We start from the raw sequence: 21,523 nt of genomic DNA on the forward strand, positions 1-21,523 counted from the left end.
GCTTGGCAGCAAATCTTAATTCCCTCGAATGAATTTGGTTAAGCATTTACAACTTACTAAATAACTAAACCTGTAATGCTCTTCCAGAATATGATTTACGAAAACATAAATGTGAACAAATCGTTAATTTAAAAACAATGGTGGTGTTGCGAACATCATACAATTCTTCTGTAACTTGTTATACTGATATTCGTTCATAAATTTGATCACAATAACAGAGTCGTGATAACAATAATGAGTTGGTTGATAATTATCAAATTATAATTTAACCCTATCATACAAAATGCCAGTCATTGTTTTTTAGTTAGCTGTTTCAGACAAAAGTTGCAATGTCGAGTGCTGAAAAAGATGCAAATATGAGTAAAATATAATATTTCGCACGGATTTCATATTTTCAGTTTGTTTACGATAGATTCTTATGCAAAAATCTAGTGTATGTTAGTTATGTTACTTAGTACATACAATCATAATATACCATCCTATAAAGATTACCTAGTGTTATATAAATCTAGACAACTTAATTCCTGTTGAATTTAGTTGTGTCCTAGACGAAACCTCGCTATCTTATATTTTGAAAACGTATCTCTGTCCGCGTTCAACCTAAAATCAATGGCATTTACAGAATATCAATATCCCTCACCGTAATTTAGTACATTGCAGATATGACATTCCTATATTTTTTTAAAATGCAAAATTACGTTTACAATGATATAAACACGTAAGACCCGATTTAGAGAAGCTTAGTTAAATATTTTTGTGATTAAATTTTTAACACGGCATTAAAGTACCACGTGACCGACCCTACGCCAATCAATCGTTGCTAAACGCCTCGTTAAATGTTAAGTGTTTATATAATTTAAAATTAACAAAAAAAGTGCTTTAAGGTAATTTTTCACGATGATCTTAGTAGTTCGCACGTCCATATGTTCAAGTATTTGAAAGTGTAGAAAGTCCAAGAAAATGCGAATAAAAAGAACAGAAATCTAAGACCTACAATTAGACTCGATAAGGAAACGAGGACCGTAAAAATACTAACAGTAACAAGTACGCATTTTTTAATTAAGGGTAGTCTTTCAAACTGTCAACAGAGCGGTATTGTGAAATAAGAGAAATATCAACGACAGCTGGTAAACATTTAATTAATATGAACTGAACTAAAATATATATAAGAAGTTTGGAACAAACAAAAAGCAAGGGGTCTTGACAAGCAAAAAAGAAATATAAAATTGTCCATTGAATCTAATACTTTTCAAATGTTTAAGCAGCAATTTAAACGAAAGCTACAAGAATATATTGACTATTATAAAAATGTGAAAACTGCTTTAAGAAAATCAGTGGTTGGCAACGCGGGTTAGAAATATATCTGGAGTAAATCCGAGGGGATTAACTCCAGATATAGTAGGACCCAAACGAAGGCGAGCTTTTCAAACGTATTAATATTAATAGCTAATTATAGAATCCTGCCACCTTTATACATTTTTTCATTTCTCGTTTATTTAAAGGCATCATTTAACACGGTTAGTAACTAAAACATTATTGGGAAATAAACTGGAACATTAAAATTGAGAAATATGTTGTTGTCAACACATCACAATAAATCCTATAATAAATTAATACTTGCCTATATATATACATAACAGTATCTCTTATGAAAAGTTACTGGAGCACCCAAGCTTTATAATGCGGTCATATTGGTTAAATAAGGCTCGCAGAGCGAGCGAGACTCTGTGTTTACAAAAATTATGAAACTCACTCCGGGAGTGACTCAATCAGTTTGATTAATATTTTAGACGTGTCAAGACCAATTCACTCCGTCGAAACCCCAGATAATTCTTTTAGTCTCAAAAAAATCTAATTCAGACACTGACGAACCGGGCGTTAAATTAGATTGAATTTTTTTATTCATTAGTATCGTGATCCCCATTCTTGAAAATTTCAATACACTTCGCTCAAATAACAAACACAGATTTGGTGAAGAAATAATGAGACCACTATAATTACCTTTACATTGCTAGAATCATTAGTGTCTAGTTATATTAGTGTTAAAGAATTAAGATAAAATATAGAAAAGATTAGCATATGACTTGGTAAAGAGAAAAACGTAATTTTAAAAATCATGAAAATTCGAGAAAAAATGAATCTACAAAAAAATGTTGATAAAAATAAGTTAAATCTTAACATATACGTCATGTACCGATTTTTTCAAAAAATCAATACTTAATCAAACTGACAACACAGCTGTGGATTTTCTCATATAAAATGCATTAAGTTTCTACCTTTTCAACTTAAAATAGAACGCAGTATAGATAATGCAATAAATAAATAAAATAACTTAATCAAAATATGCGTTTAAAAACAAAGAGTTTTTTCCTCTAATCGGTGTGTTAGCAACAAAATGTTAAAAGCCACTTTTCAACCAGACTTAATGGATTTTTTTATTCAGTTCATTTTTACAGACCTTAGGATAACATTTCAACAATATTTTATTCTAAAAAAAAAATAACCCCAATTTCATGCGTATTATTATTTCTTTTATCAATTAATACCCTAAAACGATCTTTATATTTTATAAAGGGGCAAACACTTAACAGCTCAATAAATTTTAAATTCGCGTGCACATTATGGAACGTATGTGGTACAGGTTTAGCAAATACAGTCCTAACTCTATCACTCAGAGGGTTTCGCGAAAAACGATTCACACTGAATATCTCGAAACTTGATAACAAGCACTATGGAGGAAAACGAGATCTGCATGAAATTGTGAGCGTCAGCAAAAGGGATATCAACAATAATGTGAGACGGTCATGCGACCGCTTCATCCCCTTTACCATCTGCGTCTTCACCGGCACCTCACATAATTATTATCATTAGGCAACTACTTACAACTACTTTGTCTAATGACAGTAAAAAAAACTAAGTATCTGAGTTTTTACGTTGATTAAAAACATAGTCTAATACTTGAAGTTAACTTTGCCTTAACGAATGCACAAATCCTCAAAGATTCTCGTTGTTCGGCTAACAAAATTGTCTTTGTTATTCATTATGTGTAACAGAGACGTTGAGCAGAACAACTTAATTTTCTATTACCAACTTGAGGAAAAGTTTTGCTGATTCTGTTTTTATTTTTTAACACTTATTTCCAGACAGTCATAATGACACCACGAACAATCTTGGCCAAGATAACTTCAAATTTAACGTCCGGAAAAATGTAACAGTTAAAGTTGGCGGGAGTGAACTAATCAAAGAAGTTTATTGATGCTATCTGTAAGTGGAGACATCATCAAATTTACTAATGATCGAATATTTTTTTTAAATCTCCGACAAAGCCATTATAATTCAATTTGATTCGGACGTATGTTCACCATAGTAATAGATTAGTACAGTAAACTCAACAAGTTAATAAATGTTTTGCTATAACTGGAAATCCGTTTCACAATATCGTTAAAATCGCACATAAAGCTTGTACGTAAATTTATTGAACAGTTACATTATAATTAAATCAAGCAAACAGATCTAATATAAACAACTGAAACAGTAAAGGGCTCAAGTTACAACTCTGTGGTACCTCAAATGTCGTAATAAAATACATATACGCAGAACAACGATCAGATTTAAAATCCTAATTTATTACAAGACCCATATCGTACGATATTAAAGCCCCAAAAAATAAATATACATGCTACACAACTGATCTCATTTTTGGTATAAATCTCAATAATTCACCGAAGTTTATTTTACACTTGGAAGAACTTGATTTATGTGGCTGAACTAGCGCACATGCCAAATACAAGTTGTCTCTAACGAAGGTCCACCATATTGTTGTGTTTGCGGTTTTATTAGATAGGTCAGAACAGATATTTTGACCACATGTTTGCTCGTATTATTCAACTGAAACTTGAACCGTAAATCCAAAATCATTTATTTCCTCATATCAAACGGACAGTAGCGTGCCATATACGAGTATTATATTGTATTTCTTCATTGAAGGAAATTAAAAATTAACAATATTATGTAATTATAGAAATAGCAAATGATTTCTAATTGTCACAAAGTATACTACATAGTTAAGAATTATTGCAATATGATTACTTCATTGATTGTGTAGTTATAAAAAGCGGCACACATTGGTTAAATCTAATTGACTTTTACACATTTTCTTGGTTTGTTTTTTATACATACAATCACTTTCAAATCTGCTATTAACGAACTGTAAAAATAATTATTGCAATGACAAAGGTGATCAACCAAAGTTCTCGTTTCATGTACGCTTACAATTCTTAAGTGTTTACATTTTCAATATAAAAAAATTCATGGAAGGTTATTTCAACAGAAGTTCTTTCACTCGAGAAGTACAATAAACCATGTCCAGCTTTTTAAAAATTGAATTTTGCGAATTTTATATTTTTTATAAGAACCCCTCTGAATGCAAATAAAGGTATGTTTCTATCGTAGAAGTAAATGGCAAGAAGCGTGCTACGCGCATGGTTCAAATGAGTTTTTCGTTTACAAAATAAAATTTTGTGACGTCATCAACATTTTTGCAAGGACACCTATATCACTTTGCATAGGTGCAGTGTAATACTAATAATAATAATATTAATAATATTGTATTCCAAAATTTTCGGGAAAATAGAGTGCGCCGTTCCTAATTTAATCAATGAAATACATTGACAGACCCATTTATTAATTTTTTAAGTCATCGTGTAATCAATGCCTTGTGTAAGTAATTCTAAACGAATTCCGATGGGGTGCAGTCCGCACAAATGGGGATAAAATGTAATATACTTAATTCAAACAAATAACCAACGGAAAAACATGTTTTCTCAGTGTCTCACTACACGCATAATTTCGACTACTTATGTTTATACTTCGAAAGAATTCACGATTAGTGCGTTTGGATGACAAGCGTTTACGTTAAAAGAAAATGAAATTGTATTGTTTTTGTCTCCTCAAAAGAGAGGAGCGGGCAAATTTCATTAATTAAGCTACAATGGAGCAAAACGGGCCGAAAAACTTTGTGATTACGTTATCAACACAGATAATACTAGTCTCAGCGCAAGAGAAAAAAAAAAGCTGTCAAGTTTGGCATAGAACTATATTAGTAGTAAAATGTTATTATTAGTATTAGTATTACTATTACAAATGGACGATCTGGCAGAGGCCAAGCCTATAATGCCCACGTCAGTTACCAGCGATCACATAATATTACAAAAAGACCATATATAAGTCATTGTTTCTGATTACTTAAGTATCCATCAGTCATGGTTTTAAAATCTTTATTATTTTGTGTTTAGGGAAAAAACTCAAAGTGGATTCGTACACCTTAAGTATAGGAATATACTATGTATAAAATTTAAATAATTTTAATTTAGAATCCTTTGAGACGACGTCATCAAATTATTGGTGGGGATGACTAGCCAAATTTTGGTAGTTTCGAAAATTATCTGTCTACTATAAATCCGGCAGACAGACAAACAGACGGAAGCGAGAGACTACTTTTTTCGTACTCTTGGGGTAATGAAGCGTCGAGAAAACATAAAAGTACCCAAAAATCATTCATTTTTACGTTTTCTCGACCTTTCATGACCCCTATAGTACGAAAAGACAGGTCTCCTATTTCTGTCTGTCTGTCTTCTGTATGTCCGTCTGTCCGTCTGTCCGTCCATCGGTCTATCTATCTATCTGTCCATCTGTATGCTGTCCCTGGATTCTTATTAGGCAGATAATCTTTGATTGTTGTCAAATTTTGTATTTATATTAGGAATATCATTTGTCTAGTTATCTCCACCAAGAATAAAATAAAATTGTACATAGTAAATGGGTTTTAAATTGTATAAAATTATAGAACTATGTCGTTCTAGTTTATGACTCCGTGTTGAGTTTCTACCAGATTTTTGAAAAAACGACAATTTGCAATTTAATTTTGAATCTGCAAAACTAAATACTTTCAAGTCTTGCATTTGTTTTAAAGTTATGATAAGCATGATGAATTTTTAATCAAGATATATTTTTAGCCTTTCCAAAAAATTGATGACGTCAGCTCAAAAATTTTGCCGAATAAATCCTATCCAAAATGTCCAAAATATGATGAGTCTGTACTTGTCATGTATCATTCCATTCATATGGGTCAATTTATTTTATTGATTAAATCTAGAATCGCAAAACTGATACTTTACAATATAATCTAAGTTGCGTTGTGTACTTACAAAAATGTTGATGACGTCATCACAAACTTGAGTAAAGAAAAAACTCAACTCGAAAATGCTGGATATGTTTCATTGTACTTTACGTGCGAGGGAAGTTCTGTAGACACAACTTTCGACCATATTTTTTTTTTCATTTGGAACGCTCGGTGACATACAAATTCGTGACGGATTAAGTAAATTAAAAAACATAGTAGCGATATTTATGGTTTAAATGCTAACCAAATCAAACCAGTTGAATTCATACTTATTGCACCATTAACTAAAATAACTAATAAAAACAATACTCGCTCTGTTTTACCAAATTGTTTGAAAGCAGTCTCATTACATAAAGCAGGTATTGTCAACGATGTTAATAACTATATTATATTACAGACATATTTCTCTACTCCCTGTGATGTCTAAGTTTTTGAAAGATTAATGGTTGAACAAATTCTTAAATATTTTAATGAAAACAACTTTTTTTCTAGTAATCAATTTGGACCCTATAATCTTAATCCATAGAAAAGACTATTATACATTTTTTTCAAAATGTTAACTACATATTTATATTTTAACCACATTTTTAGATCTTGGTAAGGTATTTGACTTTATGTCCCATAACATTCTAATAAAGAAACCCTGTTTTTATCATTTTCATCCAATTGTCATTAAGCTAATACTATCTTATTTTTTAAATAAAGCAACATTATAATAGTAAAAAAACTTACCTCTGTAATATTATGGTTTATTGCGATAAAATATTAGACAGAATTAAATTTTTATTAAATTAACTATAGTTACCTTAATTTCACATTTTTAGTTTAAATCAACAGTGGCGCCCTCAGAGGTCGGAAATAGCTTCATTTCTGACTGCTTACGTTCATTACTGACCGCTTTCAATCTTTTCTGACCCGTTGAAAATCGTATGAGGGGTTAGAAAAGCTGTATGTTACTAACTGAATTAACTTGTTTACTGCTTACTTAGTTGCTTAGTGACTTAGACGTGCACGTCCGGAAACCTGGCATTTGAAAAGCTTGATTTAGCCGCGCTTTTCAAATCTTTTCCTAATTTTGTTTTAATGCACTCATGCAAGATATACCATAACAGATCTTTTTGAGGTTATTGTATTATATTATGAACATGTGACAATTTTATTTGAAGCACAATACGTAAAATCTTGGAAAAAGCGATTAAACAATTTCTGCAACTATAGGTATATTTGAAAGGTCATTTTCTGGATTCTTCACATTTTTTTCTAACTTCTCGGTCGTCCCAACATGCTCTACACAATACTCCGTCTTTTCCAAACCAATATACATATATCTGAATCAACAGAAAAAATAATACAAATAATTACCATCGAAAATAACCTCATTTGAAATGAGAAATATCAGTATTTGATGTCATAGGTACAAATCGCTACTACTTATTATGTTAGACTTAGTCAGAGTATATAACAGTAATAGATCTCCGTGCAGATTTTTAAGATCTTTAAAAACAAAACTCTCTCTACTATTATAAAATGCACCCCAAAAGACAACTTCTTTTGAAAAAGGACTTTTTCGCATTAAAATTTAAACAAAGCACAAAAGTAGTTCGCACGTGAGTGCACGTTTTTGAAACAACGAAATTAGAAACTTTCGATTCCGTAATATAAGTGTTGTTTAGTTCAGTTTACGTAATTAGGCATAATAAAGAACAAAAGAGCTAATAAACCAAGCAAATGCAGTTAAGGTAGATTTAAAGTAAAACTTGAATGTGTCTAATTAAAAATGTATGACATACTCATACAAATAAAAACTTAAATAAAGGAAAAGGTGAGACTCTAAGAAAAAATTATATATCATCTAAAAAGGAAATAGACATATTTTCGATCACGTCACGAAAGTTAAAATTTATTTTTAGTGGCACTGTATGAATGAAAGTTATATCCTGCTTTACCTGTTAGCCAATTTACATTAATAATATTAATTATGTTACCAACAAACTAAAAAATCCACCATTATAAAATTCACTTAGACAATATTATCTAGAATATCTAAAATCGTTGGAAAACGAAAAATATATTTAAAGCAATGAACCAAAGTTAGACAAATTATTAACCAAAACCTGTTTTATAGTCTTCACAGCTGACAAAAGTGTAGTTAATTCTTCAGTGAGAAACTATTGACTATTATTACCTATTACTAAGTGTATTTGGAGGAGATTTGAACATGCACTTATTGCGATCTTAAACTTAAATTCTTTATAATCCCGCCTCAAATGCTCCTTGCAAAAAACAACCACCACAAATTGTTTTATACCTAACAAGACAACCGTTTGAATAAGTAAAATGTTTTAATATTCCACAAACGTTTTTCACGTCAACGACAATTCGTTAACTACATGATATATTTAACTGAAAATAGTCGTTATACAATTTTAGCTGTTTTAGTTATAACAATGTAGATAATATACTTCTTTATCTACAAAATATGCTTACACCGATGTGTGGAAGTAAATAGTGGAAGGTGGAACGATAAACATCAAATATGTATGTCAACACAAACGTTTTCCAAGCTGCACACTGTATTTTATAAAACGATGAGGGTGACATCCTGCGTCTTTTTAAATTGCATGTTCCTCTCGTTCGCCTTTTTTTATCAAATACCTGCTTTTTGTTTCGAATCAATATTTTAAATACCTACCGGGAACATCTTAAAGCTGAAGTCTCTCAAGATATGCCTCGATAGAGAGTCCTTTTATTAAAAGTGTTTTTCATTCCACTCGCCTTTTTACCTCTTACTTAACATGCACATGCAATTCAATATAATGTAAAACAAGTAGCCGCACAATTTTTGTTGCGCTTCCACCATAGATCCTTCTTCCTGTCTTGTTTTTTCGTCTGAATGCTTAAGATAGCATCTCGCTGGGCTAATATCTCCATTCAGGTCATTTGAAATTCAGAATATCCTCTAAACAAACATTGCTTCAAGTACTACATATCTTTTTCTGAATGTATCCACCACATTCCTTAAATTGTCGGCAGCACTTGTAAACGCAATAAATTCTCAAAATTGTCAGCAGAGTTTGGTGCCAATAGAATAGAGAATAGCCATCGAATTTCAAAAGCGCAGTCCACATTTCGAACAATTTATTCAAAGCCTTCCCGATAGATCCAGAATAATGATTAAACTTCCAGTTTTATTTTGCTAATTACAGTTACCTCCATCCTTACACTTCCTAATTAAATTTCTAATAGAGACCCGTTGGAGGCATTCCGTCGTTCCGTCTGGGTACAATATTGTTCAATTCCAAGTTTTGCATTTATCTGTCAAATCTTTATTAATGAAGTTGTCTAATTAATTTTCGTTTTCAGCGGCTGGGAAGCGTGAGGGGTGAAGACGTCACGTATATACTCGGGATGCCCCTGGTCGGGGGCATGCCATTCTTCGCCCAAAACTTCAGCAAGCAAGACATGGGAGTGGCGGAGGCAGTGCTCAACTTTTTCAGCAACTTTGCCAAGACGGGCGATCCCAACGCTCCGGGGATTCACAAGGACGTCCCAGATTACGGGACTCTCCGAGAAAAGACGCGGTATCGTGGACTTGTGTGGGAGCCGTACGAAATCGGGACGCAATATTATCTAAGCATTAGTAAGTTTTTTCTTAATCTTTAGTTTTTAGTCCTAACGTTCAGTGCAAATCAAACATAATTTTTTCCTATAGCTCCACGATTTGTAATATGTACACCTTAAAGTGAGTGGATTCTCAAATACAGGGTATTTCACCTCAAATTAGTTATCACAATCTCATGAACTGTTTTTGTCACAGGAAACTAATTATACGATAAAGAATCTTCAAAAATAAAATTATTCATTTTGCGACATGGCTTGAGAACAAGGAAAATTCTAGTTTTTTCTACAATTTTTTTAATAATTATTATTTGCTATAAACAGAAACATGCAATTTATGTTGGATTATACCTGGCAAGTAACATAATTTGTAATCGAGTTATCCTTGGAATTGACATATATAGTCTCCCTAAAATAATATGTTTAACGCTGCGTCTAAAGTTATGTTATAGCAAAATTTGAAACAGAATACTCAAACAGGCAAAAACTAAGATCTTATAAATTGATTTTTAACTTTGATTTAAATTTTACGTCAATCTCGCTACGACTTTAACAACTATCACCGAAAACGTCCCTTGTAATCTTACTTTTCTTGTTTTCTTGCTTATTATTCCTTCCTGCAGAAACAATCTTTACATTAAAAACAGTTTTTTTGAGAACTTTATTTACATTTTTACTTAAAAACTCAAAAATGGCATTTTCATTGTAGTAGAGAGCGTTTATGATTGAATGGTATTTTCGAAATAGACAGAAAGTAAACGGCATGTAGGAGTATACGATTCAAGTAGCTTGGAATGACTTTTGAGAAGAATTTCCTAAAAAATTTCGTCGACTGTTCCCATTTTTGAAACGCATTACAACGATGTATGACAAAGTTCCGTTATAAAGAAAAGAGGGAAGTGACAGGTCTAAAGATAAGAGAACTCCAAAAAATAATGGAAATGTTAGACAGATAATAGAGCAGACCCCTTAAACATCCACGCGATACTTAACGGAGCACGAGGAATTATCCAATGGAACTGGTACAGAAATGTTGAACCATATAATCGATGGAGTTAAACGAAGAGCTCATCTATCTTACAACAAAATGGTCAACGTTTTCAGCACTTACTGTACAATACATAGAATAAAACATGTCCAACTTTTTCGAAAAATTACAAAATTTGACTTAGAGATTTTTTTTCTGAAAACCCCTATAAGTAGGATAATAAATATGAATGCAATGATAAATCACAAGTCATCATGTTTTGCACATTTTCGAAAGCATTCATTCGGCAAGATTTTTAGATGACCTCCTCAATTTTTTGAAAGGAGATAAATATAAGTAGATAAAGGAATAAACACGTGTATTTTGATTAGAAATTTACCATACTTACGACAATTTTAAAACGTCTGCAAGATTTCAGAGCATTTGCAATTTTGCAGTTTCAAAATTAAATTGCAAAATATTGTTATATAATTTTAATTTTTTTTCCAAAACTTTGAATGTCTCGGGTAAAAGATCTACACGGATTCATAAACTACACGTATATGACTATGTTATTATATACAATTTAAAGTAAAATAATATAATAAATATACACGCGGACGGCGGACAGACAGACAGACAGACGGAAACGGCAGTCCTATGTTTTTTCTACTGTAGAGATCGAGAAAATGTGAAAGTAGCCATTAACCCGATGAACTGGATTACAATGTTTCCTTAGCTTACACTCGGGAAGTAAAAGTAGAGGTGTATCTTTATTTCAGGTTAAAGAGAAAACGTTCAGTTATTTCAATGCGTCCAGAACATTAATACTATTTTTTTATCTAATGTACTTGTGACTCTGCCGAAGAAAACTTGCCTAACTACGTTTAGAAATTATAAAGAAAATTAGTTTATATTACTTCATTCTTACCTTCTTTTATTACTAAATAAGATCCAAAAGAAATTGTTTTTCTTCAAAGTTTTAGTATAATTAACGCCATACGAGAATTAACTGCATGTCATAAAACGGATCACAAAGATTCTATTGTATAGTACAGATTGAAAAGTCAATTTTGTAAAGGCTTTTTACGTTTTTCCATTGTCCTAACAAAAAAATATTTATTAAAATTGTCTGACCCGTTATTATTATATTAAAAATAGCTGGTGATGATAAAATCCCATGAATTTTAATTCACCACAAAAAAGATTATTTTCTTTTATAACTTAATGGAAACATGCTAAAATTGCATGGGTCGGGGTCCAAAGAAAAACGATAATATACAGGTAAAAAATTACCAGCCAATACCAGTCGTGCCTAATTTTACCAAGATAATCGAGCAATGATTTATAAATCTATTTGCAGTAATGTCCCGTCCTCTCTCCTAAATCAATACATACAGCCTCTTACCTGGAAGATCTACAATAAAGTAGGAATAATTTAGTAACAATTGTCCAATTTAATATGAGTAATTAGTTGCCATCGTGAATTCTCTGCTATGTACACCAATTTTTCATACTCGTTAACACTGATAGTAATGTCCTAATACAGCTCAGTTATTTTGGTCTTGTATTTTATTTTTCTTATTAAAAGTGGTAATGGTTTCAAATAAAAAAATGTTCTTTCATATTAGCTTTGTATCAGAGGTTTGTAGTTTGTTATCTGAATTTGAACAATATGATATCTGAAGATGCTTTATGAATAAAACGAAAGCAGTTCTCATTTAATTGTAAAATAATCTTAGACTTTCTGTAGTCGATGCTTCCTAATTGTTATGTACTTAATATGATCAACTGAATAATAATTGTTGTTCAACAATAATTTAAAATTGCAGCTGGATAAATGTTGTTCGCATATGTTTACTCCTGAAATAATTTCCTTCTCGGATAATATAAATGGCCAGCTGTTACTAAAAACACATGCTGTGAGAGATCTGAGAATATTATTTCATTTCATTCTTGCTCTAGTAGACTGTATTGATACCACTGCTTTGTCTGCATGCAACACTTTAGGATTTAGAATGCACAATGTTTTTTTTTAGTTTATTTTTACTTTGGTCTTTGTGCTTTCCAACGTTATACACAATTTGATTACCATCGAGTGTGTCTGGAGTCTAAAACTGTCTAAAACTTCTATCTTTTGATGTCGATAAATCATATTCACCAGAAAATGCTGGACACGAATGTTTGTTATGGCTGGAAAAATTTCAGTCATGTTTTAACTTAAGTACGTTATCCCCACGACAACTCGGTTAAAACAATTTTATCACTCTCGTCATTCGTAGAAAACAATCTGAGAATCCATCTAGAAGCTTAATCACAACATACCTGTTATCAAATTATGTTCTTATTTTAAACTCGCAGTACGTATCGACCTTTAGTTTTCCAGCATCCCGAACAAATACGCTTCAAAAGGCATGTATGACAACTATGGCAATCTGAATTGCGTTTTAACATAATATATCATATCATATTTTGTTAGAGTGGAAATACTTTGTAAAGAACACACCAATAAACTATACGTAAAAGCATTCGGAAGGATTCACATGAATTTAGACCGTGTTGGGACAAAAATATTTATCTAAATAAAAATGCATTAAAAAGCCTATGGTAAAATGTCATTTTTCCACGAAAATATGTATTTTCGCAAATTAAAATTTATTAGGAGGTGCGTTCGACAAACTGTGATCAAATTAAAATATCTTAATATAGAAAGTTTACAAATCAAAAATCTAGATCGAACGGTCTAGTAACAAGCCGGTTAAATATAAAGTCAACACATTAGGTGTATCCGTGTAGTTTCCCTTCCGTGAATATAGTCATCGTACATTTTTAAGGCTATGGGAAAATTTGACACGCAATATAGGTTTCGTCAAAAAATATTATTTGGTTATAATTGCTTTAGTCTAAACCACAGACCAGCATATTCTTCTCACAGTATGTCCACTATACCCTTATTTACAACACTTTCTGTCTTGTTGTTTTACGTATAATTGGTAGTGAAAACTAAACAAAAAGACATGTTAATTTAATTATATTAATAGGAAATCGTTATTTTATTTAATTTATTAATTTTAATAGTTATAAATCTATTTATTACATTTGAACTAAACTATTTCCGTTCAATCTAGACTGTCGCCGCAAGCTATTACAAAAGTTATTGGTTAGTTCCCTAAACAAATATTGTGTGCTTCTGTTTAAATTTAAATGACGTTTCTATTGTACTGAATATTAAATGATAATAACACTATTACTGATAGTGTTACTGTTTTCATAAAGATAGTTTGCTCTGTTCGTATCGTTTGACACCACTTATTTTATAAAACTCATATAACACTATTCCCCCGGCCCTTCCTGTGAATTGACTTTCAGGATATTCACCTTTTTAACTAAACCCTGGTATTATAGGTAGCTTATATTATTATTGTAAATAGCTTTCAAGGAATTATAACAGTTATATATTTTCTCATACGTGATTTACTTATTTCGCTAAGTTAAGTGGCTTCATCTACACGTACAGGCAGCCATGTAAAGAATTACACATAATATTTGTCATTACACCCTTAGATATAAAGTAAAATTTTTTATTAACAACGACGTAAATTAATTTAATTTTTTATTAACAACGACGTAAATTAACTTAATTTTTTATCACAAAACAGAGATTTAAATGCATACGAAGAACATGCGTGCGCTCATTATTAATTATTATTATTCATATGGACATGAAGTTCATTGGCGCAATTATTAAGTGCCGCTCGTGACGCGTCTAGCCGGTCAATGACTTAAATATCTTGAGACGTCACTGTTGAACTCCTAATTAAAACAATCCTCTGGAGTCAACTTCCGAAGAAGCGTCTAGAGACACGGAATATCAAGGTTCACGTTATCGGGAGACAGAAAATACAAGGTTATTCACGGGACATTCTTCGTCTAGAAATCCAAAACGCAACCAACAACACAATTGCATAGTAGTCTTTGATATATTATACCATATTTTACCTCGATGTTGTTACAACAAGTGAGATGTTTTACTTTTTTATAAGTATGTACATAGTATAAAATGTCAGAGATTCTTTTGAAATTGTACTTCCAGTTTTGACTTGAATTTTTTAGTGGCGAACCATCTCGTAAATAACCTTGTACAAAGTTTGTTAAAAATTCACGGTAATTTCTGTGCATTCAGCACCACTAGATACAGCTAACAAGGGATTAACATACAAAGTAGATAAACGCGAAGCGGTGGTTCTAATTTATGAGTCCTACGGAGAACACTACTGGTACCTAAAACGACAAAGATGAAGCGGAGTATTGCGTATGGTGATATATCGGATAAAAATCGGACGGTTAAATGAAGACATCCATTGCGAACGAACAAATAAGATAGATTTTGGAACAATATTCAAAGCATAATATTTTTTGGAAACCCAAGTAATAGGAGCGGATCAACAAAAATAGGCAAAGAACTAACAAGTAAAGTGTTCTGCATCCTGCTCAGTTTTCAGCAGTCATTGATGTGATAGCGATACATTCAGGTAATCCAAGTAAACGTAAACACGAATTGCGTGGGTTTATTTGAATATGTAACCATGGAATCGAAGCTATTAATTTGGGGGAATAAAACCATTTATGCTGGCTCCTCTCTACACCGCACTGTTCTTAATGGGCGTCGTGCTTAAGAATGCAAACGGTACAAGCTATTTACCTGTAAAAATTATAGATTATTATTAATCGTAGATGTATAAAATATATGTATATATATATATACCTACAGTGGATAAAGGAAATCTAAAATATACTAGTCCACTCAATTCGGCATTTTGGGTAGGTAGCGACTTTTTTGATTTTAGTAAGGTATGGCCTATGTATAAATAAAACGGAATCATTCATCTTGCAAATACGTAACTCCGTAACAGTGAGTCTGACAAAACTGTGTAATTGTTCTAGATAATAAGATCATAACTTTTCAAAGTGACATTAATAATAAAAAAGTTATGAGCACAAAAAGGAAAAACAAAGAGATGAAAAAGTTTGGAACAAAATAAACCCTTCATGTTCAGTCCTACGAAAAAATTACTTGTTGATATTTATTAAACCATTAAACCATAAACGGTACTATTTACTTTGTTTTACGATTTGCCAGCGTTGCCGCCGGAGGTTAAGTTTCATGAGTCGTGTGCTTAAGAACACTGTGTTCCATCACACAGTGCCGATAAAAACTGTGTGATGGAAATGTTTAAAACTTTTATAATAATATCTTGGAATTAAACAAATTTAAAATTTATAAAAATGTAAAATCTTGAAGAACATTTCGAAAATACATATTCAATACATACATTTAGAAATGTATCAAATTTTTTAAAAAATTCTAGAAGTCCCAAAATATTAAACCAAACAAATTTGTTTTTACAAAGAGTTTTTCACGCTCTAGCGATCAGCTTAGAATATATTTTAATTGCAATTAAGTTAATCACGCATTTAATGAAACGTTTAGCGACATCTGATTGGCGTAGAGTCGGTCACATGGAATATATAAAACCTTCGATTTCAACATTTCTAGAATTTCTGGGGAACGTGGAACCAAAGTGCAGCATTAAGTGCAACTAAACACTCATTTTACCGAAAAATAAAGAAAGACTGTTTATATCTTGTTTTTGATATGTGTGCTTTGTTCGCTCTTACGAAGTCAACCATAATTCGCTCATTATCCGTCTTACTTCTTGTCCCATTTCCATTCCCCATAAACTCTCTCTTTTCCCCATTAACTGACTTTTATTTTTAGTTAATGCTTTACCTTTTTTTTTAACTACCGTTTCACACTCCCAAACCAGTTTGCAACGTAAGTGTAAAATGAATATTTTTTCAAGAATTTAAAATACCAAAGTTATCTCGGCTCAAACTTTTACGTTCCTTAATTTGTCGTTTTTGTTCTTCAAAATTTTCTACTCTTAATGTTGTGTCGACAAATTTTATTAAAAATTGTAGATAATTATCAGAGAATATTAAAAATCTTAGGACAATAATATGGAAGAACATACGTCCACTTCGTTAAGACATCTGAATCGAAGAGATGATGTCAATTATTCCAGTTTTCAGAACATTTTAAAGAAAAAATTGCAAATATACCACTATAAAGTTCGAATATTACAAGAATTCAAGCCCCCAGACTGTCTTAAACACTTGAATTACTGTCGATGGTTTCAGCAAAATATGAACGATGAGCTTCTAGATTCTACATTTTATAGTGTCGAGGCGTTAATTTATCTAGATACCTTTGTAAATATTCTCATAATATGAGAATATGGTCAGTTTGCTTCTTTCTTTGGGGTGGTACGTCTCGTAGACGATTGATACTCATATTTTTCGAGGCAACCATAAATTCAAAACGATATCGGAAGATGATTTGAGAACAATTCAAAGCACGAAAGAACTGCATCGAGAATCCTTTCAACAAGATGGTGCTATGACGCATGCGGCCAAAGCAACAATCATATACAAGAAATAAAGACCGTTATTATTGTTATTATTATTAAGACTCACCACTGACCCTGAAATGATCGGCATTCAGGCAAAGTTGCTATCATTACGCATTAATTAAATTTAGAAAGTAATTTTCGAAATTCTAGAAGTACAGCATACAAGTTCATCCCCAAAAATCTAGTATAATTATTGTTGATACTGTATCATTTATTCGGGTATCACTTGAAATATGACTTAGACTCCTCTGACCTACTGATGTTAACCTATTCTAACTGGTATGATCAGATTGTTCGAGAAATTTACGAACAATGTGATATGTAACAATGTATTTTGACAATTATTAAATCATATAAATGTAACGATTTAAAATTTTATCTAAACTGTTGGATACCACACCAATATTGGAGGTAGAATAAAGGTAGGATTGAGATCTGCAGATTTTCCATTGCTTTCATCCTTTCGTTCGATAATTAATTGTACATATTTTGAAATTTTGGTGTTGTATGCTTGTATTATGCTGTCTGTGTTAGGAACAGCAACATCAGCTTCATTTGTGTGTTTCATTATCATTATACTTATCTGATCTGTTGGCTGTAATGTTTCTGTCTGTAAGCTTTGTGCGATCCCAGTATAGCTTGTACTCAGTATTTTCAAGGAATAGAGATGGAATGCAAGTGTAATAGCACGTCGTATCTTGAATTAAGTTCATATTCGTTGCTAAGTCTTTGTGAATGATTTTGTTGTGTCTAGCTTTGTAGTCAGTTTGTGCCAGGATGCTACAAGATGAAGTTATGTGCTGATTCGTTCCAGATTTTTCTTTACAGGATCGACAACAATCGTTTCTCATATTTAGATATTTGATTACTTATATATTTTCTGTAAGTCTTGGTATTATTTAATTACTTGGTCTTCAATAAAACAAAAACCTTTGTGTTGCGGCATACAAACTTAATTTTTTGAGCTGAATCAATGACATTTTCTTGTTGATATAGGTCTCCTCTATTAGCCGTTCCGCCTTGCCTTTGCACAGTAAGCATTAAGCAATGCATTTTATATGGGAGATTTCGCGGCGGCATTGTCAATTATCCAAATACCTACCGATTCCTGAAGAAGTTGATACATGAATGTTACACAAATGATCATAAAGTTTTTGTCATTCCGCTTCTATTCGTTATAATTTGATATTTGTATATCAAAATTTCATAGTAAACCGAATTATTTCTTGAATTTTCATAATTTTAACATTACGTTTTTTGGTTCTTTATCAGGTTATATTTCAAGATTTTATCTTAGTTTTTTGACTAAAGTATAATCAAACACTACTGATTATAACAATGTAACTATTACTGTACTAGTGTTTTTAAATCTGTACCACAAAAAATCTTTATTTGTTACTTGCACAAAAGGTGTATTGAAATTTTCGACATGGGAGCTTTTTTTTATTATTGAAGATTTTAAAATCAATCAGCTGCAAAGTTGTAGATTATTGTCAAAAATAATTTGACAGAAATCTTTATCTTTGCGGTAACAATTTTAAAAACACTAGTAGAGTAAAAGTTATATAACATCACACAAATATGAAACTAGAAGAACAGAAATGAGAGTATATTTAGTTTATCTTAAAGCTTAAATTCTCAATATGTGCCTCTCCTCCGTCCTCCACGCTAAGAAACCACAAATGAAGTGTTATCATGTGGTCCAAGAACAGTCACGAAGTAATATTATGGGCAAGACTCTTGAACCTTACCTGAACCCTTAACATGTGGTCCAACAACTCTAGCTCTTGCCTCAATGCAACTTAACACCAATGGAGTCAAACCAAAGACTAGAACTTATGAGAGGAGCTGTAGCCCCGCTGTTTCGACTTTTCTGGACACCCCAATAAACATCTATTAACAAAACAATGTGTGAAAATATATTAAGATCAATTAAAATACTTAATTAAGAGATTATTTTTGTAACAACTAATTATTTTATTATTTGTTTTAGTAAGAAGTAGTTCTTGCGCTTGAGAAACTTTCTACTTATGAACATTTTGGATTTTCATAGTTGCCTTTGTAGATGTGATTGGTTTCAATACATCACACTCTCCTCACATTCCACAAATTACACAGAAACTTTAATTTGTCACAATAACATCTCTTTACTTTTCAAAACATCAACATTTAAATAATTTGTAGAGTTTTATACATCTTTCTCGAAATTTCACCGAGGATAAATTGAAACAGGCAGCAGAAATGTTCTGAAGAGTATTTGCGACGTTTTAATATCTTTAAACACGCCATAACATACTTTAAAACGCAAAGATTATGAATTTAAAAGCAGAAACGAATAAAAATGTGTACTTTGTGACGAGCAAATTTATTTATTTTTTCCGACGCGGCAGGCTCATCAATATGTCAGGATAGCGCAGCAGTTTAAATTAAATTGTACGAGACGGCAAGCCAGAAACATTTATTTTTAATGGTTTTTTAATTTAGGCTGAGGTAGAAGGAAAAATCTCGTAGACAACTCGAGCGTAGCTAGATGGCATTTTTATTTTCACAAGTTTCACATTTGTAAATACGCTGAATCCAAATTAAAGATGAACAGGAAATTTTCTGCTTAACACATTGAAGAAGCAAATTTTATAAAACCTCAGCACTCGTAAAATCTATACACAGTTTTCTCACATAACTTTCTATCTTGACATCCGACAAACAGTTTATTAACAAATATCAACAGAGAGTTCATGTTTTCCTGTCTCAATTTTTTCCGTTGCTACAACTTTGACCTATAGTAACGCCCTTGTTTCTAATTTAAGAACTGAAGACCATACTTTTAGGATTTCCCAAGTAAACCTCACTTCAAGCGTGTACCTTTGACTTTAGTAACACACCTCTATTTTTAAATTTATATACAAAAGATTTTTCTTAAACTGTTTAGGCCATCAAATTTTCGTAGGAAATTATGTACCACACTTCCTTCAAATTTCGTTCAATCTCATTTTAAATAAATCTTAAATAAACCTTTATTAAAAAATGTATCCTAAAGTGCAGTCTTTCTTGTGTTTCAATAACATCCTTCCTGACAATTTGTACAAAAAAAAGTTGATGTGTTAAACGATTCGTCTGATTTCGTTCTAATTTTTTACACATAGTAAATTTAAGATTAGAGACACACAGTTCATGTTTAAGTAAAAATACTCACCAAAGTATTTTATTGTTAAAATGCAGCTTTACATAACATTTTCTTTATAACTCCTTAGCGAAGCGTCTTTAGCGCTCTCGAATGATCTGAACTTGATCTCGTGTGCTAAAGTGCCATTTCAAGGATAATTACGCAGATAACTACGTTTGTGTAATAGCTAGAATATCCTAAGAAAAAGAAACTTACAGTGTGAATGGTCTGCGAAATATGGAAGATTAAATATCTATTTTCACTGTGTTATGAAAAAGTCAAGCTACTGTACATTACATAACACACAATTTTAACTGATAATAACCGAGGTTTTTTCCTGTCTTTTATACAAAATCGCTGCTGTTTTCTAGATCATAAAGGTTTCTGGATGATGCTAAAATCTTTGTGTCGAATTTTCTGATATTTCAAAATGCTGCGAATAACGACACTTTCAACATTTGTACTCATATTTCTACTATTTGTACTTTATACTACATTTATTTTAACTTAATTCTTATTAACAAATACTTTTTAAAACCGATCATTATGTGTGCTTCAATAAAAACTAACCGAAAATCGAAAAGTAATCTGAGCTACAGCAAAAACGAGGTAGGACTCGAAAATCAGCTGGAGGATCTTCATTATCTTTAACGCATTCATCATTATTTGTCTCTGTGCGTCTCTTTACGACCTGTTTCCTTGTCGACGCTCGCCCTGGGAGCCCTAAATCATAATTGAAAATTTTCAGGAAGGGTGCACTTTTCACCTTTGCCAGGTGTGGCTGAAGTTAAAGTCACGCCCTTGCGCTGAGGGTGTTTAATTAAAAACTGGACCCTAACAGCTCACCATACATAGGCCCTCTAATTTTCTTTCCGCATCGTGGGTTTTATCCACTTAGAGTTTTTGTGGGTATTTATTACCATGTTCTTTAAAATATACACAAAGAATGTTCCGTTTAATGAAGAAAAACTTAAAGAGATCGAGAATAAAAGACGTACAAAGGCCGCTGGCTATTTCCGATACTGCGACGTCAAGTAGTAGCTCAGCCTGGATTCTTTTGTATGTACATCGCTTATGAATAATAAGCAAATAGTGAAACTATTTGCAGCAATTAAAATTAC

At 31.8% G+C, this 21,523-nt stretch overlaps 1 protein-coding gene across 3 annotated transcripts in view; it reads left to right on the plus strand.

Annotated features, from left to right (window-relative positions):
• The window catches only part of LOC135122558 (neuroligin-4, X-linked-like), a 399,568-nt gene that overhangs the window by 336,771 nt on the left and 41,274 nt on the right, over window positions 1-21,523 (plus strand). For all 3 annotated transcript variants that reach the window (XM_064046822.1, XM_064046821.1, XM_064046820.1), the window contains exon 8: window positions 9,545-9,821. In XM_064046822.1, the coding sequence (XP_063902892.1) occupies window positions 9,545-9,821 (277 nt within the window). The remainder of the gene's footprint in view (window positions 1-9,544; window positions 9,822-21,523) is intronic.

Source organism: Zophobas morio, unplaced genomic scaffold (assembly GCF_036711695.1).
Source record: "Zophobas morio isolate AGI-343-1 ecotype UQ-CSIRO unplaced genomic scaffold, CSIRO_AGI_Zmor_V1 ptg000005l, whole genome shotgun sequence".
NCBI classification, from domain to species: domain Eukaryota; kingdom Metazoa; phylum Arthropoda; class Insecta; order Coleoptera; family Tenebrionidae; genus Zophobas; species Zophobas morio.